The sequence below is a fragment of the Sceloporus occidentalis genome, unplaced genomic scaffold (assembly GCF_023333645.1).
Source record: "Sceloporus occidentalis isolate IW3139 unplaced genomic scaffold, rSceOcc1.0.p SCAF_2, whole genome shotgun sequence".
NCBI classification, from domain to species: Eukaryota; Metazoa; Chordata; class Lepidosauria; order Squamata; family Phrynosomatidae; genus Sceloporus; species Sceloporus occidentalis.
In genome coordinates this window covers 26,408,603-26,427,322 of record NW_028316982.1, presented here as the reverse complement: position 1 = coordinate 26,427,322, position 18,720 = coordinate 26,408,603, and the positions used below count along the sequence as shown (strand labels likewise).

At 39.2% G+C, this 18,720-nt stretch overlaps 1 protein-coding gene across 1 annotated transcript in view; it reads right to left on the bottom strand.

The window, feature by feature from the left end:
- KPNA4 (karyopherin subunit alpha 4) overlaps nucleotides 1-18,720 on the bottom strand; it is a 40,380-nt gene that overhangs the window by 17,418 nt on the left and 4,242 nt on the right. Inside the window, exons 2-7 of the mRNA XM_089508927.1 lie at nucleotides 7,705-7,749; nucleotides 5,598-5,687; nucleotides 5,489-5,518; nucleotides 5,354-5,406; nucleotides 3,022-3,117; nucleotides 2,851-2,936 (exon numbers count right to left, since the gene is read on the bottom strand). Coding sequence (XP_089365053.1) covers nucleotides 2,851-2,936; nucleotides 3,022-3,117; nucleotides 5,354-5,406; nucleotides 5,489-5,518; nucleotides 5,598-5,687; nucleotides 7,705-7,749 — 400 coding nt within the window. The remainder of the gene's footprint in view (nucleotides 1-2,850; nucleotides 2,937-3,021; nucleotides 3,118-5,353; nucleotides 5,407-5,488; nucleotides 5,519-5,597; nucleotides 5,688-7,704; nucleotides 7,750-18,720) is intronic.

The following is an 18,720-nucleotide window of genomic DNA, read 5'->3' as shown; positions in this document are numbered from 1 at the left end:
AGAAGCTAATTGGCAGCCAGTGAAGTGATTTTAACACTGGTGTTATGTGGTCAAATTTAGATGTACCGGTGACCAATGTGGCTGTCGCATTTTGAATCAACTGAAGCTTCTGAACTTGATACAAGGGTAGCTCCAAGTACAGCGCATTACAGAAATCTAAACGAGAGATTACCAGTGCAAGTACCACTGCTTCAAGGTCCTTTCGGTCCAGGTAGAGACAAAGTTGGTATATCAACCAAAACTGATACCAAGCTCTCCTGGCCATCGCATCTATATGAGATGACAACTGCAGAGACAGGTCCAGGTGTACTCCCAGACTGCAAATCTTGTCCTTTAGGGGAAGTGTGACCCTCTCCAGGACTGGTTGACAAATCTCCATTCCTGGACTTAAGGTACCTACTGCAAGTACCTCCATTTTCTCTGGATTCAACTTGAGTTTGTTTTCCCTCATTCTGCCCATTACCGACCCAAGGCAGGCATCCAGAGGAGAGATACCATCCTTAATCACTGCAACAGTCGGAGACATAGAGAAATAAATTTGGGTGTCATCAGCATACTGATGACACTGCATTCCATGTCTCTGGATGATCTCACACAGTGGATTCATGTAAATGTTAAACAGCATGGGGGAACAGAATGGCGCCCTGAGGGACGCTAGATGTCAGCTCTCTTTTGCAAAAGCAGCTGTCCCCGAGCATCACCATCTGGAATCTGCCCGAGAGGTAGGAACGGAGCCACTGGAGCGCAGTGTCTCCAATTCCCAACTCCCTCAAGGCGTTCCAGAAGGATACCGTGGGGTATGGTATCGAATGCCGCTAAGATGTCCAAGAGCACCAACAGGGTCACACTTCCCCTGTCGATGCCCAGATGGAGTTCATCAACAAAGGCGACCATGGCAGTTTCAACTCCATATCCTGCCCTGAAGCCGGTTTGAAATGGGTCTAGATAATCGGCTTCATCCAAGACAGCCTGGAACTGGAAGGCAACCACCCTCTCCATCACTTTGCCCAAGAATGGTAAGAGGGAGACCGGTCTATAATTATTTCTCACCAGGGGATCCAGGGAGGGTTTTTTCAAAGGTGATCTAACAACTGCCTGCTTTAATTTCAATGGAAATCTTCCCTCCCTGAGGGATGCATTAATTATAGATTGTAATAGTGTTTTTGTTGCATCCCCTGGGCGGTCAACCATGATGGGCAAGGATCGAGGGGATATGTTGCTTCCTAACACTTCCAAGAATCTTGTCCACTTCATCAGTATTTACAAACTCAAAATGTTCCAGTCTAACACAGTCCACAGAGTCACTGGACACCTCTCTTTCTATTTCTATTATAATGCCCGCATCCAGATCAGCTCTTATCTAAGAGATTTTGAAAGGAAGGATAAAAATTAAATAAAAGCACACTTTTGAGAAAACTGTTTCCTGCACCTTTTTGACTTCTAATGAGAATGTAGGCTTCATTTACTCGTGGACCCTTTTATTTGTCATTTTGGCAGTCCATGATCCACAGAAATCTCTTGTAACAGCACACTTCAAATGATTTGGGTTTTCTTCCTGACAGCTTCTTTCACAACCATACACAGAGATCAGGAATACTGTGGCATGGATTATTCTGATTTTAGTATTAAGTGACTTATCTTTATATTTGAGGTAGCTGCCCCTCCAAGTCCTAATCTTCTCTTTTCATTCGGAAACTACTTTCCAATGTGATTTTTGAGTTAGCCAAGGAACAGAAAATCTTTAACTATCTCAACATATTCATCACCTACTTTCAATTTATTTAAATCAATGATTATTTTTGTTTTAATATTCCACTGTAACCCTGCTTTTGTACTTACTTCCTTCCTTAACTTTCAGTAATTGTTCCAAATCTTTGCTGTTTTCTGATAGGAATATGATGTCATCTGCATCTTTTTAAATACTTTATGTTTCTTCCCACAATTTTCATGCCTTCTACCTCCATATCTAATTCTGTATGATAGGTTCTGTGTATGGGCTATGACTCTGGAGATCTAGATTCAAACCCCTGCTCACCATGGAAACTCACTGAGTGACCTTGGACAAGTCACATTCTCTGAACCACAGAGGAAGGCAATGGCAGACTCCCTCTGAAAAATCTTGCCAAGAAAACCCTGTGATAGCTTTGCCTTAGGGTTACCATAAACTGGAAATGATTTGAAGGCACACAACGATCACTTTCTCACAGGAAAGCTGGTACCAGGTGCATGCTGGAGGTGGGTACAACCATTCTTTTAATACACATTCTCTCACACACATACACACACACCTACCTTTCTACTTACCACTGCTCAAAGCTTTCCTTTCTCCTTTTCACTTTTGCACTAGATACTGAAACTGAGAAAAGATTCTCTTGCTTACTATCTGGCACAAAAATACAGCAATCTGCCAGGGAAGCACAAGACCACCTGTTCTTATGCCAGCAGCTCAGTTTGAGTGCTGGGGAAAGAAGATTAATGAATAAGAAGCATAGTATCCTAAAGGCACCAGATCCCATCTGATCTTGGAAGCTAAGCAGGATCAGCCCTGGTTTTTAGTTGAATGGGAGATTGCCAATAAATACTAGGTGCTGTAGGCTATATTTCAGAGGAAGGACCTAGCAAAAACACTTTTGAGAACCCCTTGCCTAAGAAAATACTATGAAATTAATGGGGTTGTCATAAGTCAGCAAGTGACCCTGAAGGCACATAAACACACACACAGCATAAAAGGGAACAACATTAGCAACTATTGTGGACACTCTTGACCAAGAAATATGATACTGTATTTATTTCACAGGTTTTGCAAAAGTTACATGAACAGATGAATGCATTAAATACTTATTTACTTACTGGATTGAACTACAGCCTGTGTTTGTTCTGAGGTTCCAGATGCAATATTTGTCAGTGCCCACGCTGCTTCAAACTGTAAAGATGGACTAACAACAAAAAAGAGATGAGAGTTTAGTTTCACTTCAGTACTATTAAATATCCATTTCAGTAAAAACTTTCCCCCATACTCACTTGTCATCTCTTTCAAGACAGTGCACTAATATAGGTAATATTCCAGATTTTATTAAGTCATCAATTGGTGGGTTGCGATCACTGGAGAGTAGTTTTCTGTTGTAAAAACATATGGAAATAAATCAAGTTGCATGCAAAGCTTAAAGTGCCTCATCTCAACTTTCCAAATGTATTTTATTCAAAATTATTACATCCAAGGAAGTTGATAGTAACAACGTAGAATTTCACAATGATTTTCTATCTTAATAAAAACATAGGGATTATATAGCACAAATTATTCTAGTATTTCCCACCAATCCTATGGTAACATTTAAATTGTTCTGACCTTACAGTTTTTAAACATATTCCCCTAATTCTCCCATTTAACTCCAAAGAGTTCATGAAATTCCAGTATTTTATAATACTAGATATTACTCGGGTATCCAAATGCCATTAAAATATTGAAGGCAAGCAAAATCCCCATGCTGACACCATTAAATTGCTTTTAAGACTCAAACAGAAGTCTTCATAAACCCTAAGCAAATCTCTCAAATAGAACAAGTTTCAGAGTTGTCATACTATGTAAACCAAAAATACAGTGGACCCTTGTTATATGCTGGTGTTTGGTTTCAAGCTCCCCCGTGAATAACAAAATCCGTGGATACTCAAGTCCCATTAAATATAATGACATAGCAAAATGGAAAATCAAGGTTTGATATTTGAAATTTATACTTTTTTTTAACATTTTCAAACCGTGGATGCTTGAATTCATGTATAAGAAGGGCTAACTGTACCACTTTGAGGAAGCTTATCTCTTTAATTTCATTGTACAGTATTTGCAGGGGAACTGTTTCCATGGTTATCATGGATAAGTGAAACTGTGGTTAACAGCAAATGCTATAGTTCTGGCAAAAATTGATCACTGCTGTAGGACCTCCAGATTTCTAGAGAGGTTCTTTTTTCCCAGACATGGTGTCATGGATACAGGGGTCATACTATATTTCACACATTAGCAAAGGTAAAAATTATGGCTGTATTCTCTACTACTCCTACAGTAGTCAAGGTTAAACTAATGATTAATTTGATGACGCAGACATGCTGATGTCAGTGATGCTTTAAGAATTGTTCCTATCTACATAGGACAAGTGTGATTGAAAATGTATGTGCCAATATAGTTGCTGTTATTGTTTTATTTATTTTCTGATTTTTAAGAGCTGTAATTGGAAACTCAGGTGTTCTGAGACAAAAAAACATAAAGGCAATTTTCAAATAAGTAGCTGTGTTTGTCACCTGCAGCATAAAAAGGCCTTAATACCACTCAATACTGCATCCAAAGTGGGGTTTTATCCATAAAAGCTCATACAATAGTAAAAACCAGTTAATCTGAAAGGTACTACCACATTTCTCTTTTCCTCTCCCTTCCTTCCTCTTTTTAAAAAAGCCTTGAAGAAACCGTTCAATGAATCCTTTTCAGTTTCACAATGAATGCTTCTCAGTTTTCCAGCCATCACCTAATTGCTGAATTATTTGATAGCATTTAAGTAGTCACAACTCTTCTGAATAAAGAATCTCCAATACTAATAGAATTAAGCCTCTGTCAAAATATAATTTAAAGATATTTCAAAATAACCTTTATATTATTTTCATTAACATACAGATCATCTATTTATGTCTACCCTCTTTCCACATTTTATGAACAGGATGTGAGATTTCTACTTCATTAAACTCTCCATATGAAAAAATGAATCAAGTTGTTGATCAGTGTATTATTAAACAGATATTTAGTGAGGAATCTTTCAAATAATTATTTCATCCACTTATGCTTATTCAGCAGTGGCCAGCCTCTATGCCCATTTCTGTGGCCTTGGCCCAAAACATGGAAGCAAAATGTTAAAAATGATTGCTTTTCTGTGGTAACAGGAGAACTGTGTTCCTCAAAGTTTGATTTTATTTTAGAACAAGGTGCACAGTTCCCATGCAGCTACTGAACACCGGGGGAAGGGGGGGATTAGTTTTTTGGGGAGGTATCAGTTTTTCAAAAGCCAGGAATATGCCTTTCTGCTTTTCTATTGCCAAAATTCAGCAGCACAAAGAAGGATAAAGTGCAGGCTATGGCAAGTTTGAGGGGAGGGGAATTGGCATCCAGGCCCACTGCAGTTCCCTAGGTGTTCCATAGTACAAGCAGTTCATTAATTATCCTTGCAGATAGCTGCAGGATCAACATTTCTAGGCAGAACACAATACAACTACAATTTCCATTAATAAACTATATAACAAATTCCATGAACAAATTATACAATTATGGGAAATTGTCATGAAAGTTCATGGAGATTTACATGAATTTTTCTCTTACCTTGCAGCCTGTACTGCACTTAATTGGATACCTTGGTTGTCACTTGAAGCATTCTATGAAATGAATAAAATAAATGTTTAGTTCAGGACTTTATAGTGTAAACAAAATATTAAGTAAATGGAAATAGTTGTTTACCTGCACAATTGCCTCCAGAGATGTGTTTTGCTGCAACAAATATCAAAGTGTTAGAACTAGTTAAAAAAAGATACATATGTTCTATTTCATATAGCATACGGGTTCTTACCACCCTGAAGTCGCCATCTATATCAGAATCTTCACAGATATCTTCATGAGGTACATTTCTTCTCTTTAACAGATGCTCGTCTCGCTTGTTCTTTTAAATGCAAAATATGAAACTTTATTATTTATTTTTGGCAAATGTATTCACTTTTTCAGAACGTGAAAGTAATGCATCACAAATAATTATCTATGGCCCGTTCTAGACGGGCCTTTAATATGCCCCCGTCACATGCTAGGGGTTGGCCGAGGACCTAGTGTCCATACCGGCCTCACCCCTAGCACGTGATGGGGGCATAAAAATGGTGGTGCCCTATACACATGGGTGCTGCCATTTTTATGTGCTGGACGCTTAATGTCCACACGCCCCCTGTGCTTGCGACATCATGAGTGCGCCATTTGCACACTCGTGCATCGCAAGCGCGACCCAAAAAGAAACCGCCGGGAAGCCTCCCTGTTTGGAGGCTGAGGCTTCCCAGCGGTGGAAATGGAGGCGGTGGCAGACCGCCCTTTTGGGGCGGTCTATAAACTGCCTTAATTAGTTATTTTAAGGAGTAATAGCAGCATAATGAAATTTCTTTTGCAAAGTCAAATAGTGACAGAAACAAGTAACATTTAGTATTTGTTCTCACTATTTTGGGGTGCATTTTGAGGCAGGGGAGTTTAAGTAAAGCATACAAGTACTAATTAGTCCATTTAAAGTATGTTTCAGGATCTGCACTTTTCTATAATTTAAATAAATTACAAACTTGTAAGGCACTTTAAAAATATAATATTAAAGTTGCAAAATAAAAGCAAGGAATATATGACATTTGCCAAAAAGCTTTTTAATTGTTATAAAACAAAATTCAAGCCCATATTTATATTTAGTCCCACACCCTTCCTTATCAGACTTTAGGTTCATCACTAATCTTGTAAGCTGCTCTGAGTCTCATTTTTAGGGAAAGGGCGGGATATAAATAAATGTAATAATGATCATCATCATCAACAGAGTTCTTCTTATCTCTGAAAGACACAAATGTTTTGGCCTTTTTATAGGCTGATTCTCCGTTATCTGAAATGCTCTGGGCCAGAAGTGTTTTGGATTTCAGATTTAGGAATATTTGCATACGCATAATGAGATATCTTGAACATGGGATTCAAGTCTAAACATGAAATTAATTTGTTTTGAGGGTAATTTTATACATAATATTTTTAATAATTTTGTAGATGAAACAAGGTTTGTGTACAATGAACCATCAGAAAGCAAGGATGTTACTATCTCTGCCACACGTGAGCAACTTTGGAGGATTTTGAAATTCTGGATAAGGGATACCCAACCTGCACCACCATCTCTTTAAAAAAACAGAACAAAAAACCTTGACTTCCAATGACAAATGTTCCAAGGACTCCCATATGAGAGGTTCCCTTGATATAACAAGCCCACTTTTCAAAAACTACAGCAGCATCATATAGGTGTTTGCTTCTCTCAACATCCAGCCAAGTTCTGTCTAGAGGAACGCAGATCAAAAGCAAAGACCACAAATTAATTTATGACATTCATTACAATGGTAAAGAGCTCTAGTAGGTCTCACAAATTAAAGATGAGCTTCCTGCTTTGAAATAGAAGCTAGAGCCATGAAAACACTGAACTCAACCTCATGATTCTCATAGCATGACTTCAAGAAACAGGGAAAACCACAGATAATCATTTTTTTCTATTTGAAAATGGAGTAATACCAAAAAAAGTAGTGCAGTCCCTGATGCACAAAATGATTTTATTGTAAATGACAAGCGTTCTCCCTAACTTGAACTATAAAAGCTCTTTTTTCCAGCTGACATATTGTCAAAGATATATTAGTGGAGCAATTTCTTTAGTTATCCATCAGGAAAAAAAAAGACAAGATGGTTGCTTCCACTACTAGTAATTTAAGAAGCCTATAACTCTATAGGAAAATGCTAGAAACCATGGGTATCAAATTCATAATGGGTATCAAAATCACTGCCTGTGGCTCGCATTCCTGGGCATATAAAAAATGACAGGTCATTCCTTGATAAGCAGAAGAGAGGGAGGCAAGGCACATCTCGTGTCTTATGACGACTGTTACACTTTTAGGAGTTTTAAGAGCCCTTACCTTTCTTAATTCCACGACAACTTCATTTCGCTGTCTTCTCATAGTCTGTTAAAATTAAAACATAACATAATTACTCCTTAGCCAAAATGCTTACTGAAGCATAGATAAATTACCCAAAACACGAAAGAAATTTGCTGTTCTTTCTAATTATTCCCCACATGAGCTCATATTAAAACCACCCAAAACTAAAGACCTGCACTACCTTCATTATGGCTGTATGAGCTGACACAAAACACTTTAGGCCAACAGTGATAGGTTTGCATGACACATAAACCAGAGATGTGGGGCTGCTTGAGGACTCCAATCTTCAGTGGTACTGGCTAAACAAACCACAGATTGAATTATGTTGAGTTGTCTGAAATTTTCTTTGGTTAAGTATACAAAACAGACTGGGAATTATTTGACACTTTAAAAATTGCTGAATCAGAACTCCTTACATTCTTCACCATTGCTTATATTGGCCAGAACTGCTGGGACTTGCAATCCAACCATGTATGCTCTCCAGCAAGAAGTAACATTCTTATTCTCTCAGGCTTTTAGAATTTGACAGTGATGGGCTTTTAATAGTCTGCTGTGTTGTTTTGTTGATTTTTTTATATGGCTTTTAAAATTAATTACAATGGTTTTATCTTTACAGATAGTTTAATTGGTTCATTTTCCTTTTTTTACATTTTTGAATATTTTTTTAATTTGTACTGTAGCACCTTGAGTCACACTATCAGGAAAAAGATATGATTAATCAGACAATCATGATGGACAGCTGTTGAGTCCTACGGAATTGGTGGTAGTGAAATGCCTACTCATTCTGTGTTATATACTGGGTCTTCAGCTTGGCTGAGTAAATGAATTGGCTGTAATATACCAGTCAGAGTACATTGAATTTTTTTTACATTGGAGTAAAATTTTGTCAATGTACTCTGACTGGTATACCAAGCTGGATACCTAGTACATAACACAGAATGAGTGTACATTTTACTGCCACCACTCCACATGGGACTGGATGGCCCTCGATGTCTCTTCCAACTCTATGATTCTATGTACTAAATGTGATGTGCAGTACCATTGCTACAATGAGACAAGATCACATCCATTGACACATGCATTTAACACATGGGCTGGAGTTATTTCCTCTTTTTGCAAGTTTTAAAGTCACTGGTGTACTATAACATGATCATTCTGTGTTTTAACTTAATACCATATTAGCCTTTCTCCTAATGCTAATACATCAGCTATGTCTGATTTCAACTCTGCTACAGACCCTCTCGGAGCCAGTGTGATATAGCAGTTTGAGCTATATCTAGCTGGACTAGGACTCTGGAGACCAGGGTTTGAATCCCTGCTCGGCCATGGAAATCCACAAGTGGCTTAGGGAAACCACACACTCATGGGCTCAAAAGGAGGCAAAGGCAACCCCTCCCCAACAAATCGTACCAAGAAAACTGTTATATTTGCCTTAGGGTGGCCATAAGACAGAAATGAAGGCACAAAACAACACAGATACTCTACAGAGCTAGTACAGTATGCTAAAAAAAAGGAAAAGGCATGTACAAATTTGCAGAGTGGCTTTAATTATTTCACACAAAGCAGCAAGCTCTCGCAATCTCTCTCTCTCTCTCTCTCTCTCTCAAAAAAGAAAATCTTACTAGAACTAACAGAGGGAGAATTCCTCACCCTTTCACCCAACATGGCAGGAGCTGTTGCTTCATCAGATCTACTCTTGGGAAACATGCCCAGCCTAATAGTATGAGTGCCAATTTCATGTTTCCTCCCAAGATGGTCTGCTGGTGGGAAAGCATCAGGAATGAATTTCTTTCTCCTTCAAAACCACTGTTCATCAATTGAAAATACACATCCTCTCATTCTCTTGGATGTGCTGTGCTTACTTATTGATATTCCAACATTGGGCTTGCACTGATGATGCTCAAAATAGATTTCTTCAAAAAGAAAGAACTGATGTCAGACAACTTGTAACAATTGGGGGGAGGGTTCTACATTAAGTACAGTTACTAACATAGATAAAAACAATTGTGACGTGCAACTTAAGTCTTGATTCTGGGGAGGGGGAATCCTTCTAGTAACACCGATTTTTCCCATTGTTACTGCCACTGCCAGTTACTGGTAGGGGTGGCTAACACACACCCCATGATGAATAGATATGTTTCCAACAATGACATGTTCCTAGCAAATCAGAGAGATTGCAGGGAATAGTGAACTGAGCATCCAGGGCTTGTGGGCATCCAGCAACTGTCCTCTTAGGAACTGATCCTGTTAAGGGCTCTGTTTAGCCTTGAAGTATATTCAGGCCTCTGGGCACAGGTTCAACATAAGAGAAGGTGGCAAGGAGAACAGGGCTCTCTCTTTTACAGGTCTCCGAAGCCTTCCTCTCACATACAGCACTAGAAGTCACAAGTACATTATACCTTTATGCTGGGGATCATGGAGAGTGAGAAGCAAAAAAAAGGTGCTTTTCTTTCTTTCTTTCTTTCTTTCTTTCTTTCTTTCTTTCTTTCTAATACATCCCGGTATAGCCCAGGAAATGGCACTTTAAGCTCACAGCACATAATGCCTTGATCCTAATCCTGTTGCCCGCAATAGATATTATGTTTGGGGCTTGAGCAGCACATTTACTTCACCAACATCACCTCACTGACACATTTTACACATCTTGGAAAATCAGGCTGTTTTTGTTTATCAGAAAATGTTTTCCTTTTTTCAGTCTATCTATGTAAAAATGTTTGTATACTTGGGAGTCCCAAGTACTGTAACAGTATCTTATTTTAGCATAATCTGCTCAACTCATATCATATTTGACTATCCAAATATAACTTTAAAAGAGAATGACTACTGGATAACCCTGTATTTCACATGGAAAAGAGAGGAAGATAGGTTATATTTGATTTTATAATATCTAGAAACCATTCACAATATCCATGAATGTCTTAGTTCTTTCCCTACCTCACTATCGCCCACCAAATCTTTAGTTCAGGGGTAGGATGTATATCCATGGCTCTCTTAATAGAGAACTACAGGGCAAGTTCTGCTGCTCATTGCTACCCCAGAAAACTTAACAATACAAAACTAATGTGATCATTCTTTTACATTCTACCTTAACTATGGTCATAGGAGCGGGGTGGAGGTTTGCAATTTCAACTCATCTTTCAATTTCATCCAAACCAGGACAGATCAATGTATGGACCACAGACCAAATGTAGTTCTCCAGGAAAGTCCCTCCTCAACATTTTAATTAAAGGTCCTTTGTACCATCAGGGTGGTATGAGGGGCAATTCTGCCACATTTCTTCCACTTCTGCCGGGGGGGGGGACTTTTTTCAAAATTGGGAGTAAATTCTGTAAGATAAGAGGGCCCTCCATGTCTTAACAGTTCTGGGGAGCCAAAAATCTAACAAAATTGCCTAACTCCTCTAGGTGGTAGGATCCTATTTAAATAAATAAAAAAACTTTTGATGGAGAAGTACATTTCCCTTTAAGGCCTAGAAGGAGGCATGGATTCTCCATGGCAACCACACACCACAGCCCTGGTCAGGACAAAAACATCTTAATGTATGACTGACAATGATCTTAAACAAAAGAATTACAGCTATATTTGTGTATGTCACTTTCCCCAGTCCATTCCCAGGAGGATGAGGTTCCTAATCACAGCAAGAACTGTAACCAGGTACTGTAGTACTGTATTTAATATCTCTTCTCACAACTTTCCCTTCAATGAAGTGGTAGGTTATGGGGAAGGGGCTTTCCACTTGTGAACACTTCAAGAATTAGTGCCAAGCTGATAAATTAACCTTTAAATGGCAACAAAAAAGAGGCCAATGCATAAGAAAAGCAGAGAAAGAGGGAAACATCCCAGAATAACCCAGCTTGCTTAAAAAATGTAGCAACAGTATTGTAGCTCAGTATTTAAGTTCCAATCATGTCTATTCATGTTTTCTAATCACAAACTGACACCATAATGGATTACCAAATGAAAGTATTTCCAATGCAACTATTTGTATGCATACTGGCAAAAAAAGCCACTTGATTAAACTCAAGACAGAGTCAATAGTTTAAGCACTAACACTTGTGTTTTCAAATAATAATAATAATAATAATAATAATAATAATAATAGATTTTGGAATATTTGCGTCTATACTGGGTTTTTGTTCCAGGATCACTCCCGGGGGGGGGGGGGGGGAGGACAGCAAAACCCATGGATGCTCAAGTCACATTAAATACAGTGGCATAGTGAAAGGGTGTCACTTATATCAAACAACAAAATCAGAGTTTGCTTTTTGGAATTTACCTATTTTTAAAAAATATTTTCAAGCCATGGATGGCTGCGTTTGTGAACAAACAATGTGGATATGACTGTACATAATGAGCTATCTTGGCTATAAGACTCAAGTTGTAAACATGAAAAACATTTTATATAGACCTTATACACACAGCCTGAAGGTAATTTTATACATAATTTTTAAAATAATTCTGTACATGAAACAAAAGCAAAGGCGTCTCTAATTTCAGCCACCCCTGTGAACAATTGTGGAGTATTTTGGGTTTCAAAATTCCAGGTAAGGGAGACTCAAGCTGTATATGGTGAGAGATCATCACAAATTGTAATAGTTTCATATTCTTTTCTTCTGGAACAGAAATGATTAAAGATCAAAGTGCTTGCCTTCAGTATTTTACATGTATTCAAATCTCAGCTAGTCTCCAACTACAGAAAAATACTGTGGCATTAAACACATAATTTTTTCTTCTAGCAAGATCCTCTAGATGTCTTTTATAGGAACTGTAATTTAAATTACATTAAATGGAAAATATCTACTTCAGTGTTACCATCACACACTACTGGTTGAAAATCTACTCATGGCTGAACAAGCAACTCAAGCACACACTTGCAGCACTAATATTTTAGAGACATTAGTAAAGACACTCAGGCGGGTTACAGACCGCCATTTAGTACGTAATGAATACGTACTAGGGTTAGGAAGGGGCAGTGCTTCCACACACCCCTAACCCTAGTACGTATTCTGTACGTACAATATGGCGACTCGCGACGTCATAGAGGCGCCACTTAAAGAAGCTCCATTTTGGAGCTTCTTTTTTGCTCCGTAACGGAGCCGCGCGGTTTGGCTGCAGCGGCTCCCTTACGGAGCAAACAGCGGCGGCAGATCGCCGCAAAGCGGCGGTTTATAACCTGCCAATGTTCAAGAAGTTCAATCTGGCATACTCTGCAGCATTGGTTCTTTTACTATGGTTACTATATAGTAAGAAATACTAACCTTATTGTGGTGTGCTTAAAGTTTTTTCTGATTTATGGTGACACTAAAGCAAACCTATCAAGAAGTTTTCTCAACAAGATTTGTTCAGAAGGGATTTGCCTCCTCTGAGGCTGGGAGAGTACAACTTGCCCAAGGTCACCCTTGGTTTCCATGGCTGAGCAGGGATTTGAATCCTGATCTCCAGAGTCCCAGTGCAACACTTAAACCACTACTCCACACTGGTTCTAACTACTATTCTTATTTTGGACTAAATACATTCTTGTGACATAGGGGCCTGTGGCTTTATACTGGATAAATACAAATTCAATGCTTGGGGGAGGGAATGCATTGTATTTTCAGTGGAGAAGCCAAACTGCCCATGTTTAACTGCCTTTGTTCCCACTCAGCTTAAGCAACAGTGGAGGGGGAGGGCACTTTTTGTCTATATATGCTTCCTGTAACGTCCAAAATTATTTATATTTATTTATATCCTTTCTCTCCCAAAATTGGGATTCAAAATGGCTTACATACAAAAGTGAGCTTTAAAATACAATTAATTTGTACTGTTAGAGTATTAAAACACATCACTCATTAAAAGAATAAAATGCAGTTAAAAAAGATAAAAGCGTGTTAAACAGTACAATTAAAACAGCACAACATTTCCAGCCTGTTCTTTAAAATCTTTGTTTTAAAAGTCTGTCTAAATAAAATGTCTTAGACTGCAAAAAGAAAGACAAATTCCCGAGTCTGGGAAAGCCACTGAGAAGGACCTCTCTTGTGTCCTCACCAATCATGCTTATGGTGTTGGTTGGACTAATTGAAGGGCCTCTCTTGAGGATCTCAGAGCCCAGGCTGGCTCATACAGAGAGATATAGTCTGCCAAATAGCCTGGACCTGAGCCATATAGGGTTTTATATGTAACAAGCACTTTGAATTGTGCTTGGAAACAAACTGGCAGCCAGTGGAGCTGTTGTGTGGTCTCTGTAAGCTGCCCTAATTAACAGTCTGGCTGCAGCTCTTTGGACAAGTGAAAGTTTCCAAATACTCTTCAAAAACAGCCCCAAGTAGAGTGTGTTACAGTAGTCCAAACGGCATGTGTCTATGGTAAGTGTCTGTGGCTAGATCCGGCATCTCAAATAAGAGGCTCCGTTGACACATAAGCTTTTAGATATACAAAACCACTCCTGGTCACTGCAGAAACCTGGGCTTCAAGGTTTAAAACCAAGTCCAGCAGTACACCCAAACTGTGAGTCTACGCATTCAAGGGGAGTATAACCCCATCAAACACAGGGGGGTTGAGCAGGAGTGCTCCACCACCACCTTCTGGATTTGACCCTCTAGGAAGGAATGGACCCACTGTAAAACAGTAAGTCCCATGCCATTGAGGTGGCCCAGAAGGATACCATGGTCGATTGTATCAAAAGCTGCTGAGACATCCAGCAGAACTAACAGAGACACACTTCTCCTGTCCAGTTCTCTGCGTAGGTCATCCATCAAGGTGACCAAAGCTGTCTCTGTTCCATAGCCAGGCCTGAAACCAGACTAAAATAGATCTATATTATCAGTTTCATCCAGAAACCCCTGGAACTGGGAAGACATCATACATTCCAGTACCTTGCCTTTAAATGATAGGTTGGACACTGGCCAATAATTATCCATTATTGTGGGATTTAGGGACAGCTTTTTCAACATGGGCCCCACAACTGTCTCCTTTAGGGAAGCTGGAACACTGCCTTGTAGGGAGGCATTGACTACCCCCTTCACTCACTCAGCCAGTTCCCCTCTGGTCTAATAAGCCATGAAGGACAAGAGTCTAACACATACAGTATATGGTGGCTCTCACCTCTCTGAGGATTCTGTCCACATCATTAGAAGTAAATGTTGTAACTACAGCACAACCTTTACCTGATGAAGAAGCCAACAAAGCTTTGAAGGCTGTCATTATGTATTTTGCATCTTTTGGCTGCCTCAGCCAAAATGGATTTTGTGATTTTTGTTTTATGGCCACCATGACCCTGAAACCTATTTTTATTTTCTCATTGATTGCAGACAGTCACATTTAAAAAAATTATATATACTACTGACACAATAGAAAGAGAGCTGACTATATTTTTCCATCCATACAACTATGCCCACAAGACCGTTCCTTTGAAACTTCCAGGTTGGTAGGGATAAGCTCCTTCTCAGTCTAAATTTGTAGCACCAATATTATTATATAAAATCTCATTTCAATCCGATCTGGACTGACAATTTGCCATTATATGAACCTTCTATTTCTTTCAGTTTTAATTTCTATGGCCAGAAGAGATGGGCATGAAAGAGTGGCCCAAGTCCACTCTGGAGGGAAGTAGGTCAGAACCCCACTGTCTGCACAGCCCACTCCCAAGCCAGGCTGTGGATGCAGGGGCCTACTGGTGCCACTAGAATTCGGATTATCTTGGCTCCTTTTTGTTCCGGTCCTAAAGACTAGAACATGGCTTTGATGTGGCTTCCAGCCATTTTGGAAGTATTCGTTGTTTAATCAGCACGCATCCAAAGTGGTTGGAAGCTTCATGTTTCACCTGTTTCTAAAAAGCACACTTGATAAAAACAGATGCTAATATTAAAAGCAGTACTCGCACCATGGTCTTGTTGAACCAATATTACAAAGCTAGTTCAGAGTACAAAAGCCACTCCTGAACCAAAAGTAACTTTCTTTAACCTTCGCGAGGAATACATTGACCACCTAGTACACAAGCAAGCCAAAATACTGGTTCACCTAAAAATACTGCCATCTGAACCAACTGGATCAGCATATGATCACAGATAATGTTCCAAGATCCCTTGGAATGACTGCATGAAATTACAGTTATGCGCCAGCATCCAAATTGGAACACTACAAGCATATCACAGAATCTGCAGTGGAGATACTTAACTGTAGCAAAATATCACATGCAGGGCCTTGATACAGATATGCTTCAACTTCAACTTAACTGGACTCATCTCCATGAACTTACATCCACCTCCCACCAGCTGCCAAAAAGCCCTTAAGCAACATAAAACAGCATGTGCAGTATTACTCAAAATGTATGGTAATTTAAAAACTTATGTTGTGACTGTTGAGTGCTGATCCTTTGGCTGATCCATAAAATATTTTATCATGCATTACCTAATGACTTCACCACTTTGATGAAGAAACCTATGCAGCCTTCTACAGGACAGGATAGCTTCTCAGGCTATCTGATGTGGAGCACGGACAATTACTTTTTCCAATGTGTTAGGGACTAGCACCATATTTGTGTTCATTGGCTATAACTGTTTCTCAACAGATTGAGAAATAACAGCATTCAGTAGCACTACTCTAGGATATTCTTAGGAAAGCAGAAACAGGAATGCAGGGCATGTGACAGAGCCTTAGAGAAACTACTTTAAAAGTAACAGTAGATAACTAGCACATATCATTTATTAGCATAAACCTTTTTTATTGTTTTCTTTATATTATCTGGCAATAATTTTTGCCAGGAACATAACCTGGGCGGGGGAGGCAGGGAGATGGATGAATTGTTTCTTGAAAATATGTACCTTCACTGCTCATATAGTACCATAAATAAATCCTTTGCAACACCTGAACATTCCATTAAATACAGTGGGCCCTTGGTATCTGCTGGGGTCTGGTTCCATATCCCCCCTGGGATATGGAAATCTGTGGATGCTAAAGTCCCATTAAATACAATGACACAGCAAAATGGTGCCTCTTATTTAAAATGGCAAAATCAAGGTTTGCTTTTTAGACTTTATATTTTTAAAATATGTTTTGAAGCTGTGGCTGGTTGAATCCATGGATAAGAAATCTGTGGGTATGGAGGGCTAGCGGTGTATATATTTTATGATTATGTTTGAGGAAACAGTGCCTGCTTTTAACAGTATTAAAATTGTTACAGTTTAAAATGTACAGTATTATAAAGGAAAGGACTACATCTGACTATTCAGAAACTTTATCTGTGATCCTGTGCTTATCCGATTGGTTCAGATAACAGTATTTGATTATTCAGAAACCGTAGAACCACGGTCACAAAGACAAGACAGATTTTAGATGACTCAGGAATTAAACTCCTTCACTACTCAGGAACCCCCTTTGCTTCAGATGCAATGGAATTGAGCCTATTTTTCAAAAAAAAGAGGGAAACAGAACCCAGAGCTAAATTGGAATATCCAGTCTTACCCCTCACAGCAGTGTATTATTATCCAAAGCTATGTAAAGAAAGATTTCACAACCAGAGAGCAGTAGCAGAAAGCAGGACGGGATTTCCACCATAAAACTGTTGTCTACTCATACATAATGTACCTACGTACCTCACATTCTTTTCAGAATATACTATATAAGGAAATCTACTGTGGAACTGCAAAGAACCAAAACATAACTATGGGCCAGTACAGATGACCTAAAGGGGCAGCTTGATGTTGCCCCTTTGATCGCTGGATCAGGGCCACAGCAACCACACACCACGGCCCTGATCCGGCCCAAAAGAAGTGACAAAATGCTTTTTTGCTGTGGTGCCAGATTGTTGGCACTCCTGTGGCATGCGGCATATAAATGCCACACCATTACAACACTGCCCGCCATCTGGGCAGGCAGGCAGCATGATGCTGGCTTGAGGACGGCATCATCTAAACATCACGCCTCCATGCCAGCATATTGTGTTGGTCTGGTTTGCTCCTAAGTTAAAAATTACACTTAGTGGGACAGATCTGATGTAAAAAGAAATAAAGGTTGTCTGATGTGACTTGGAGGTTCTATATACCCTTAAGGCACCAGATCCTGCCTGACCAGGGTCAGCCCTGGTTAGTACCTGGATGGGAGACTACTAAAAATACCAGCTGCTGTAGGAAATATTTCAGAGGAAGGAACTGGCCCCTGTAAGTTGACAGGTGACTTGAAGGCACTACCTTGGATTTACACACCACTGCTGCTCTTCTGGCATGTCCAACAAGGACAATGGAAGCATCCAGTTTCACATTCAGGAACAGAAAACAGCATGCTCAACTCTACATATCTAATTAACTGAAATATAATTCAGATAATTTAAAACTTCTGCTGTGACTTTCAATGACTTTGAATGATGTTCCTTTAGTAGAATTACTTCTAAGTGGAAATGGACCACAAACTACAATTCAGCATTATCTCCAAACTTGGGGAACTATAATTTGTTTAAATTTTAATGAGTTAACAAGTACAGGCCTTGTAATTATGGTTTGATCTTAGTTTGTTTGACTAAGCTACAGGAGGCCCTCCATATCCATGGAATTTTTATCCACAGATTCAAGCATCCAAAGTTTGAAAATATTCAAAAATATATAAATTCCATTAAACAAACCTTGATTTTTCCATTTTATGTAAGGGACAGTGAAATAAACACTCTTCAAGAACTCAGCCTCCTTTGTTGTTGTGTGCCTTCCAGCTGTTCCCAACTTACAGTGACCCTAAGGCAAAACTCCTATGGGGTGTGTGTGTGTGTTGCTTATCAATGTATGTTCCAAGTGGGTTTGCCATTGCCTTCCTCTCCTTACACAATAATTTTCACTGGTAGCAAATAATGATTTTAGACCTCTCTGTAGCAGATGTAAAATCCAATCCTATATGAGCCAGTTCAAAAGAAAATCTCACCGAGTACTTGCAGAGAGAACATGTAGGGCAGCAACCTTGCAATGCAAGTGCACTATCATCACATATCCAACTCAAAACTGGGGTAAAAACCAAGAGATTGTTTACTGGCCAGAA